We start from the raw sequence: 12055 nt of genomic DNA, 5'->3' as shown, positions 1-12055 counted from the left end.
CTGCCTTAGAAATAGCACTACACTATCCTTAGATTAGAGGTTACTCTAGGCCTATCCAAACAAAGCATAAAAACAAGCCATAAAAAGATCAAACTAAACTGCAAATAACTGCTGCCAGAAAAGAGTAAAATAAATATAGAAGAAAACAAATCTAGACCCTCAACTGTATAAACATTTATAAGGTCCATCATCCAATAAAAAGTATTAGATGTGCCAAGAAACAGGAAAATATGGGCCAGAGCCAGGGGAAAAAACCATCAACACAAATAGACCCAGTATGACTAAGATGACAGAATTAGCAACAAGGACATTAAAACAGCTATAATAACTATAATCAGGTATTTAAATGAAAATATGAACATTGTGAGAATTGACAGATACAAGGAAAAACTAAATAGATCTTCTAAAAATCAAAAATATAATAATCAAAGAAAACTTCACTGGGTGGGATTAACAGATTAGACACTGAATAAAAAAGTATTACTGACCCTTAACACTGAAATACAATGTGTCCAAAGGGAGGTACATGGAGGAAAAAAAGACTGAAAAGAAATGAACAGAGTCTTAGTAACTATAGGACAATATTAATATTAAACAGTCTAACAAACATGTTAAGAGTCCCACAAGCCGGGGCCAGGAATACAGTATAGAAATAAATATCTGAAGAAATAATATCAAAAATTTCCCAAATTTCAAGAAAACTATGAAGATACAAACTCAAGAAGCTCAATGAACCTCAAGGATAAGGAAAAAGAAAACTACAATAAGGTACATCAAAATCAAATTTCTGAAAAATGAAAACTCTTCAAAGTAGCCCAAAGGAAAAAAAGACACACTACACATAAAAGAATCTAAGAAAAATAAGATGTCTCCTCGGAAACTATGCAAGCCAGGGAATAATGAATGTTGTGAAAGTGCTGAACGTAATGAAAGTGCTGAAAGAAAGAAAGACAAAAACACTGGTGACTAAGAATTCTAATCCCAAGGAAAAAAACAATTAAAAAATATGAGACAAATGTACAACAAAAAACTGTAAGACTTTTAGGGGAAAAAAGATGTGAGAAAAATCTTTAGGACCTAGGGCTAGATAAAGAATTTCTTAGACTTGACATCAACAACATATTCATACATAAAAACAAAAATTGATAAACTGGACTTCATCAAAATGTAAAGCTTTTGCTCTGAAAAAGAACATAAAGAGGATGAAAAGACAAGCCATACACTGGGAGGAAATATTTGTAATAACATATACAATGGAAGACTAGTTTCCAGAATATGTAAAGAACTCTTAAAACTCAGAAATTAAAAAATACAACTAAAACATGAGCAATAGACATGGACAGACATTTCACCAAAGAAAAAATACAGATGACAATTAAGTACATGAAAATATATTCAATATCATTAGCCTGAATACAAATGAAAACTACAATGCAGTAAAACCACACATCAAAATGACTAAAATGAAAAATAGTGACAACACCAAATGCTGGTGAGATGTGCAGACATTGAACAATCACACATTGCCAGGAAAAATGTGAAATGGTATAGCTAACTTGGAAAATTATTTGGCAGTTTCATATAAAACTAAAAATTCTGAGCAAAAGTGCTAGATAAATAAGGACTTTCAAAAATTTCTCTTCCATAAAATTAATGAGAATACTGGCAAAAATTTTCAGAAGTTGCATGTACAGAACTCTAGAAATGAACCAAATTCCTGCAGTGATACAGGGAGCAATGCTCAAGAAAAAAAAAAAAATAGCTGAATGTCAGTAAGGACAGTGGGCTGTGAGCTTTGTGGTGTTTTCACTTGCTCTAAGCCCTATCCCCTACTTTCCTGCTCTTCAGAAGCCTGAGAAACCAACATCCCACAATCAAAGAGAAAAGCATCTAAAGGGGGAGAGCCAGGTTGGAACTCCTTCAAAGCCTCATTTCCAGGGAATTGTCATTATGTGACTTGTCTCATGGTTCCCTGGAAGAACCCATATGCAAGGCTGTTTTTATTTGATCTTATTAGGAGCTTGACAAGTACAAAAACTCTTGCCCCAGTGTTTTAAGTTGAAACAAATTACAGGCAATTGTTGAACTTCACAGCTACCTGAGACACTTGGACCAAATAATACATAAACCAGAAATTTAAAAGGACAAGCTGGAGAAGGAGATGTCCATGGGAGCTTTGCAAAGCTCTGGAATATTCCTGGGAATCCAGAAGACCACAGGCATATGTGGGGTTGTACACATGCCCAGAAATGTGCAAATGCTCAGGTAAGAACTGAGAAGATCCTAAGCTCTCACCTCTGCTGAACTTGAGGATCTGCATAAGCAAGAAGTGAAGGCTAAGGCAGAGTCATCAACTACCTGGCTAAGAGGAGAAGGCATGCCACAACACACACAAAGTGCCTTAGCAAAGACTAGGGGACTTACTAAAGTCAGGCAATTAAGGAAATCTCTGTCTAATCATTAGCTGACCACTAAGGTAACTGAGCAAATCTTTAGAGAGAGAAAGAGAGAAAGGAAGGAGGAAAGAAAAAAGAAAGGGAGGGAGGGAGGGAAGGAGGAAAGAAGAGGAGGGAACTCTTCCCAACTCATTCCAAAAGGCCAATATTACCCTGACGCCAAATCCAGACAAAGATATCGCAAGCAAGACTGCAGAGCAATATCCCTTATGAAGAAACATGTAAAATTCCACACAAAATACTAGGAAATCAAATCCAGCAACACAGAAGAAGGATTACACTCTACCACCAAAGAGGATTTACCCCGGTAATATAAGGTGGATTCAATGTACAATTATCAAGGCAATACACCACATTAATACAAGGAAGGACAAAAACCACACGATCATCTCGACAGGTGAAAAGAAAGCCATGTGACAAAATCACACACCCTTTTAATGTTAAAAACACTCAACAAATGAGAAGTAGAAGGGAATTTACTCAATTAGATACAGGACATTTATGAAAAATCTAAAGCTAACATTATACTTAATGGCAAAGATGGAAAGCTTCCTCTTAAGATCAAAAACACAAAGATGCCTGCTCTCATCACTTTCATTCAACATTCTAAGTCCAGAGGTAGTAGCTTCTTTTCTGTATTTAGTAATTCTGAATTCCATAGTGTCTTCTTTAACCTCTTTTAAGTAGTTAATGACCTTTTGCTAGTTAAAAATTCTTTATATTGATCTTCCCTGTTTAAATTATTGGCATTTTTTTTTTTGTCTCCTAACTGGACCTTGACACATACAAACATACATACACAACACACACAAAACATATGACAACAGCACAAAGGATGGGGCGCACGAACTGGAAGTACCAATGAAAATGTTCTTATATTACATGTGAAGTGCTAATGATATTCCATGAAGGCATGTAACTCACCCATGCTGAGTTACAGAAGCATAATATGAAACTTAAAATGTTGAAATAATATAGAGTTAATAAGCCAATAGTGGCACTAAAATGGAATCCTAACTACAGGGTGAGTATCCCTTATTTGAAATGCTTGGGACCAGAAGTGTTTCAGATTTCAGATTTTTTTGGCTTCCAGATTTTTTCAGCTTTTGGAATATTTGCATTACACTTACCAGTCAAGCATCTCTAATCTGAAAATCCAGAATCCTAAATACTCCAATGAGCATTTCTTTTGGGCACTCAAAGAGTTTCAGATTTTGGAGGATTTCTGATTTTGGATTTTCAGATTACAGATACTCAATCTGAAACACTAATTTAAAAGAAGGAAAGAAAAGAGGGGGAAAAATAACAAAGAACACCTGACGCAAACAGAAAACAAACAGCAAGATGGTGGACTGAACCTCAATCACATCAATAATCATGTTAAATGTAAATGATCTAAACACTCCAGTGAAAAGGCCTGGATTGTCAAACTGGTCAAAAATCAAGGAATCAAATAATGTTGACTTCAAGAAATCCACTTTAATTATAAAGATACAAACAGACAAACAGGTTAAAATAAAAGAATGTAAGTTCCAATTCTAGTAAAGCAGAATGAGCTCCTACCGGACTGATTCTGTGGCAGGTAACAACTAAAACTCTAAGGAAAATACACACATACATACACATACACCCCCAACCCTCAGGCACTGCATAATACTGTAAACAAAAAGTCAATTTTGGAGGAAAGTCAAAACTTAGAAGGAAGAATGGCACTGGGTGAATTTGAGTTTCTTTTTTTAAAAAGCATCATTTATTCTAAGGCAGGGTACAAATAGCTACCACTCAAAGTAGCTAAAATTCTGATAGAAAATTTTAGTCTTCCTATCCTAAAGAACCAGAGGACAGAGTCCAGGGCAACCACAGCCCCTAGAAAGTAAAGGGAGAATACCAGAAAGAACCAGGGAGGGGAACCCCAAATTCTATGTATAAACTGTCTAAATCAATGGATGACCCCAGATTCATACACATGTGAAAGAAAATACAGCTAAAGATAAAAGAACTCGACTAAGATTTCAGGTACCCTCCAAGAGACAAACATTGTTTGAGTCAAACCAGGTAAACTACTTTGTAAAACAAAAATATCAACACTATTTGAGAGAATATAACAGATTCCAGTCTCCAAAACATAATATTCCCAAATTCCAGGATATAATCTAAAATTAAAATTATTCAACATATGAAAACCCACACAATTGTGATCCATTATCAAGAACAAAAAAGAAAAATAATGGATAACAATCTCAAGATAAACCCAGATGTTGGAATTAGCAGACAAGGATTTTTAAAGTAGCTATTATAACTATGCACAGTGATCTAAAGTAAAATATGCCAGTATTACAAAGACAGTAAATCTCATCAAAGAAATAGAAACTTCAAAAAAAAGGAAAATTCTAGAACTGAAAAATTTACTGAATAAAGACAAACAACAGAATGAATATGACAAAGGATAGAGCCAATGAACATAAAGACAGATCAAGATAAATGATCTAAGCTGAAGTGTAGAAAGAAAAAAGATTGTAGGAAACAGGAACAGAGCCTCAGAAGCATATGGCATAACAACAACAGGTCTAATGGATATATAAATGAGTCTAAGAAGAAGAGAAGGAATGGTACATAAAAAATATTTGAAGAAATAATGGTTAAAAATATTTCAAATTTGGTAGAACACATAAATTCACAGGTTCAAACAGCTCAGTAAACTCCAAGATAAATATAAAGAAAATCGTTATCTACGCATATCATAGTTAAACTGTTGAAAATCAACAATACAAAAATCATGAGAGCACCCAGAGAATAATGACATCTTACATACATGTGGAAAATGTCTAAAGTCCCGCTCAGAAAACAGTGAAAAATACCTTTAAAGAACTTAAAGCAAAAAATTGTCAAGCTCAAATTCAACAGCCATTATACATGTAATTCAGCTTGGAGTATTATGTTGCAGTCTTCAACTTCATGATTATTTCACCTTATTGCCTGAAGATCCCAAGGATTTTTTCTTTCAAGTCTGAAAAAGCCTTTAACAAAATTCCACATCCATTACTGATAAAATTCTTAGGAAAATAAGAATTAATGACGGGGAAGGCAGTCTCAAGATAGTTGCTATTAATAGCTACTACCTGGCATTCATGGCTTTCTCTCAAGCGTAGTCTAGACCTGGTGACTCGCTTCTACTGGACAGAATATAGCAAAAGTGATGGGTTGCCACTTTCAAGAATAGATTAGAAAAAGACAGTGGTTTCTTTATTCTATACTCTCTCTTGCTCTTTTGCTTGCTCTCTCTGATGGAAGCCAATTGCTATGCTATGAGCTATCCTATAGAGAGGCCAAGTAGCAAGGTACTGAGGAAGTCCTCTGGCCAAAAGCCAGTAAGAAACTGAGTCCTTTAGTCCAACAGCCTATAAGGAATTGAACTCTGCCAACAACCACATGAATGAATATAGAAGAGGATCCTTCTTCAATTGAGTCTTCTTATGAGACCCAGACCTTGCCAACAACCTTGACTGTAGCCTTGAGAGAGACCTCGAGGCAAAGGCATCCAGCTAAGCCATGCCCAGATTCTGGGGCCTCAGAAAATACCAGATAACTGAATGTTTATTCTTTTAAATTACTACCTTTTGGGGTAATTTGTTAAGCAGCAATAGATAATTAATACAGATGGATATTTGCTTAACACAATAGACTACATGTACCTTAAATGTAAAGCCAGCATCTTTCTTAATGAGGAAACCCTAGAGGCATTTCCACTAAGGTCAGAAAGAAGCCAAGAATGCCCCACTGTCTCCAGTGCACTTTCACATCATTTGGAGGGACTAGCCAATGCAATTAGACTAGAGAAAATAATTAAAGGCATAAGAGTTGCAAAAGAAGAAATAACACTACCTGAATTTTCAGACCTAAGAGTATACCTGGAACACCCTAGAGAATCTATGATAAAACTAACTGAAACAACAAAATATTTCAGCAAGATGTCAGGATATAAAGTTAACATGCAAAAATCAATAGTGTTCACATATATACAAAATAACCAGTTAGAAGACACAACAGATGAGAAAACTCATTTACAACAGAAAAAAAAAATTTAGGAACAGACTTTAGAAATTTGCAAAACCTATATGAGGAAAACTATAAAGCACTCTAAACGACATAAAAGTAGACCTAAAAATATGGAAAGACGTCCTCGGTTTTAGAAACACGCACTGAAGCACTTAAGAGGTAAAGAAAGAGCCATGATGTATGTAACTTACTCTAAAAAACTCAGGAAAAAAAAATGCACATATACATATGTACAAAGAGAAGGAAAGCAAAAACTTGATAAAGCAAGTTTTGGGGTCAAACATCACCAAAATGTTTAAATGTTTAAATGGAATCTAATCAAGAGGAAACAAATCAGATAAATTCATACATCTACTTTAAAAAGACATAATTTTTGAAAACTGGGATAATTTAAATATGAATTATGTACTAGATTATATTGAATTAATATTACTTTTCTTAGGTGTGATAGTGATATTATGCTTGCAATACACTTTCAAATGATTTAAGACAAAAAAGTGGGGGGCGGGGCAGGCGAGGAAAAGGCAGGAAGGAGAAAGAGAAAGCAAATGTGGCAAAATGTTAAAATTGGTTCAATTTAGGTGAAGGGTATACGTGTGTTCATTGTACTATGTTTTCAACTTTTCTGTCAGAAATTTTTTTAAATGAAAGGATAGGGTAAAAGGAAATGCCAGAGAAGATAGAGGCATAAGGTTAGCACTCCTTCCTCTACCGCCTAAAGGTCATGTCAAATAAAAAAAACAATAAATAGCAAGTAAGCCCTCCTGCAAAAAAATTAGGAGGCATCTAGGAAGTAAGGGAAATATAAGATATCTAAATTTATCCTCCTTAGTGGTAAGTTAACAGATACTTAACATTGATGCCTTAAAAAACAAAGGTATAAACATATTCTTTAGCATTGTGGAGGTACTCATAAAAAGAACTAAAACAAATGTGTGAAAGACACAGGGAAAGAGATTTTTACTGTACATTTTAAATATACTATATTATCTGTTTATACCAAGTATCACATGTAGGAGTAGCAGTCCTAATAATAATAGACTTTCTCAAATGCATGGACTATCCAGGATTCTCTGACAAAAGACACTGTAATGCATCTCTCATTATCTTCACTGCCTTGAGGTAAGATTTTTAAACCTCAAATTTAAATGGTAAAATATTAAAAAATATTATTGGTTTTAGCAGAATCACAGGTCTACCTACATGAGCACCACATACACAAAACCAAAAAATAACAAATTAATACATTAAAATGATATATCCTATTTCAAATAACTTAAAATTATTTTCATTCTTGTTTTTTTAAAGATTTGAATAAACAGACTCACAGTTCCACAAGGTTTGGAAGCTTCTGAGCAAGGTTTTCTGGCTGAAAATTAAAAACTCAGAATTAAATTTTATTTTTGAAAAATGTATAAACATTTCTAATTAGCTTAAACACGAAGTACTATCTTCTTGAGCGGTGTAAATTTTGAGAAAATGTGAAAATAATAAATAAGCAATTCTGGGTTTTATGCTTACATAGACCATACTCCAATTTAAATTCATGAATTTGAACACTTAAAATCAATGTCCTTTAGACAAACCAGAAACCTCATATTCCATGATCATGGAAAAAACAGAAACATGCTTAACAGACACAGACAGAGGGAAAAACACCCTGTGAACATGGAGCCAGAGACTGGAGCGATGCAGCTGCAAGCCAAGGAACACTGAAGACTGCAGGCAATCAACAGAAGCTGGGGAAAAGGCACGGAACAGATTCTCCCTCAGAGCCCTGAGAAGGAATCAAGCCTGACCACACTTTGATTTCGGACTTCTGGCATCCAGAACGGTGAGAGAATAAATTTCTGTTGCTTTAAGCCACCCAGTTTGTGGTAATCGGTTACATCAGCCCTAGCAAACTAATACACCCTCCAAACTCCCAAACATGCTCAAGAGAAAGTAAAGGAAATCCCCAGGGCCCCTAGACACCAAGCCCTAACTGAGCTCCGAGAGAACAGAGGAAGCTGGAGCTCATGTGGTCCAAGGGAGTGTCAGACTTGGCTAAAGGTTTGGAGATCAGAGTACAGGTGTAGTGTGGCAGGGATAGGAAACTGGCTGCTGGGAAGAAAGAGGAAAGAGACAAATCTAGGTCCCTTACCCAGAGTCAGAGCCCTGAAAGGGCTGGCCTTTCCATGAAAAGAATCTTAGAACAATTCCACTCACAGGTTGAAAGCAGGCTTTTCTCTGCTGGAGGCACTGGGTAGGGGAGAAAGCCAGCTCACATATGTGTGTGTGTATACATATATATATATATATATATATACACACATATATATAAAATCTCACACACTCAGGGTTCAAATTTAGACACACACAAAGATATGTGACATAAGATTGAAGGAGCACAGTGAGTCAAGAGTAAATTTTTTTCATTCTACATTCAAGCACATTGTAGTGTAAACTACATATAAACAACAAAGAATCAGGAATGATTTTTTAGAAGAAATCAAGTCTGACTTGAGTTCTGAAAGACACATAAATTATAAGAGGTTGACACGGGATGAAGAGGAGAATAGTTCTGCATAGCTTTCTAGGCAAAAGAAGCAACATAATGAAAACATAAATGAGGTATGTTTGGGAAATTGCAAATATAATCTATTCTGCTGTAACTCCATAAGAGTACTCCTGAAGAAATCTGACATTTTCCAAAATTCTTGTCATAAACACAACTATGTCAATAGAAAAACCAAAGTGTTGGGCACTAGCAAGTTTTATATTTCCAATAACAAAGCATGTTTGAAATTATTTCAAAATAAAAGGTACAACATAAAAAAGTAATTTTTCATACAGAAGCTTAGCAACAGTGATTACTATTCCAAAAAGGATTAGAATTTCTATTCTCCATCTACTCCTATCATTTGAATTTTAACCAAGCATCTATGTCTTTTATAATTCAAAAAATAAAAATTAAATTTTAAAATGTGGTATTACAGTATAAGCTTTTATGAAATTCTTTAACAATGTAGGCCAGACGTGGTGGCTCACGCCTATAATCCTAGCACTCTGGGAGACATCGTTTGAGGTCAGGAGTTCAAGAGCAGCCTGAGCAAGTGCAAGACCCCCGTCTCTACTAAAAAAGAAAGAAATTAGCTGGACAACTAAAAATAGAAAAAATTAGCCAAGTGTGGTGACACATGCCTGTAGTCCCAGCTACTCAGGATGCTGAGGCAGGAAGATCGCTTGAGCCCAGGATTTTGAGGTTGCTGTGAGCTAGGCTGATGCCATGGCACCTTAGACCAGGCAACAGAGTAAGCCTCTGTCTCAAAAAAAAAAAAAAAAACAAAACACCCAATGTATATATATAATTTGAAATCTAAACACTCAACAGGACAAATGCCATTAGTTTGGTATGTTTGGGCTATTAGATATGAAGATGTACAATGATTTTGCAGAGTGGCAAGGAATAGATCTATATTTTACACTAAGGAATAGCTTTTTTAAAAATTCTGGACACAGTAAAAATCTACTGGTTTATTTTAAACAAGAAAATGACATTACTAATTTCATATTGGCATACTGATGTATATAAATACTTAGCAACAATATCCCAAGCTGCTTTTATACATTTAACCTTATCCTTTTTTGATAACCAAATATCACTGAATATAAATATTATTATGAAGTCAATGAAGCATTTACTGAGTACACACTTTTGCTAGAACCTCTTGAATTCAGTTTTACTTATTTATTTTTAGAGATAGGGTCTCACTCTGCTGCCCAGGCTGAAGTGCAACATCATGATCATAGCTCACTGCATGTAGACTCAAATTCCTGGGCTCAAGTTACCCTTCCACCTCGGCCTCACAAAACACTGGGATTACAGGTGTGAGCCACCATGCCCCACCTGTATTTAGTTTTAAAATGTCAAAAGCTGTGACTCTTTTTTCCCCCATGTTCTGATATCAATATATGCAATGAAGTCCTTCAAAACAAGTCCTTCCTTAGATGTTACTCATGATCTATCTAAATTCCCTGGAATGCTTCCTTTTAGTATTGGTATCTCTCTTAGTAAGGAGACTATACACTTACATTTATGGGCATACAAAGCATCCTAGGAAAACTAGGCGACTATGTGTGTGAAGCGGGGGTGGGTATGTATGTTCCTATAAAAAGGAAACATCCAGAAAAGAAATGCTGTTAGACCCTCATCTAGTTTCATCTGCTACAATATCAATATTGTATCTGGATAACTCATAAAATCCCTGGTCATTCTTTCTGGATGCCTGCTTGGCTCCATCAGAAAGCATTCTAATCTTTCCATGACAAACTAGTTCTTTTTAGCTATAGCTATAGACAAAATTAAGCACTGAAATAATGCTTCTGCTGCCAAAAGTACGTCTCTGTCTTTATTAACAAGTAAGTATATTGTGTTTTTATTTAAAAAGCAGCACACTGGCCTTGAGAAAATTTCAGTTTATTAGAATAATGCCTTTTAAAAAAATAAACCAAAAACCCACTTATGAATAGATGCCTCAAAAGCCTGGCAAATAAGCAGCCAGTTGCATAGGCTGTGGCTGACACCTACTGGTGTTCTATGTCATTCTCTGCTTTCTAACACTACATTGTTAGCAATATAATATAGCTCAATAACACATGGGAAACACTGTACATTTTCATTTTTATATTTCTATAATTTAGGTACAGTAAGCAACTGGACAATTATAAATTAACATCAAAATTTTTGTTACTTTATGGATAACTAAGCTCTAATGATGGATTAAGGATGTCACACAAGCCAGTTTATCCTAGCCCATAGGATTTATAAGCCATTAAGTTTTAATGTTTTTAAGTTTAAAATCCTGATAAAAGCAATAGTCTTAGTTTTTCTCAAATCTGTTATTATTTCCTTCTTTTTTCACAATTTTGAGACAGAAAAGTTTTAACACATAACCTGTACCCAAATTCCTTCAGCATAAATACCTCCTACTAAATTTCTTGAAAAGCCAGAGTCTCTTCATTAAATCTCACTCTCATTATCACTTTGCCAAACAATTTTTCTTTACAAATGAAAAAGTATACTTTAGTAAGCACAGTTAGTATAGTTTACTTCAAATTTCAATCAATGATGCTTTACCATATACTTTTAGACTCTCCTTAAATGGTAATGTTTTAAAATTTTGTATCTTGGAACAAATAATTCAAATATTTTGTAAACACCACCAAGTTCAGTGATGTTTAGTAGGCACTGTGCACCACTTACTACCTTTTCTTTTCCTTCCAAACACCTGGTAGGACTGCATTTCTCTCTTCAAGGTGGCCATGGCTAAGTGACTTGCTTTGGTCAGTGAAATTAAGTCAAAGTAGAAGCCTTGAACATATTGAGTGCAAAAGACCTCACTCCTTTCACAGTGACTCCAGATGGTGGAAGCTTTGTCAGGCTTCATCTGTAAGTAAGAATACCACAAACCAGAATCCCAAAGCTTTGAGAGACGTAGTGCAGTGTGAGCAAGAATATTTGTGCTGTTACAAGACACTAAGACTCAGGGTTCAGCAAACTC

General features: G+C 35.1%; 1 protein-coding gene across 2 annotated transcripts in view; it reads right to left on the bottom strand.

Moving 5' to 3' along the window:
• The window catches only part of LRRC28 (leucine rich repeat containing 28), a 119783-nt gene that overhangs the window by 89619 nt on the left and 18109 nt on the right, over nucleotides 1-12055 (bottom strand). For both annotated transcript variants that reach the window (XM_069465780.1, XM_069465781.1), the window contains exon 3: nucleotides 7841-7881. In XM_069465780.1, the coding sequence (XP_069321881.1) occupies nucleotides 7841-7881 (41 nt within the window). The remainder of the gene's footprint in view (nucleotides 1-7840; nucleotides 7882-12055) is intronic.

This window comes from Eulemur rufifrons, chromosome 3, assembly GCF_041146395.1.
Source record: "Eulemur rufifrons isolate Redbay chromosome 3, OSU_ERuf_1, whole genome shotgun sequence".
Lineage (NCBI taxonomy): Eukaryota > Metazoa > Chordata > Mammalia > Primates > Lemuridae > Eulemur > Eulemur rufifrons.
This window is presented reverse-complemented; position numbering and strand designations above follow the sequence as displayed.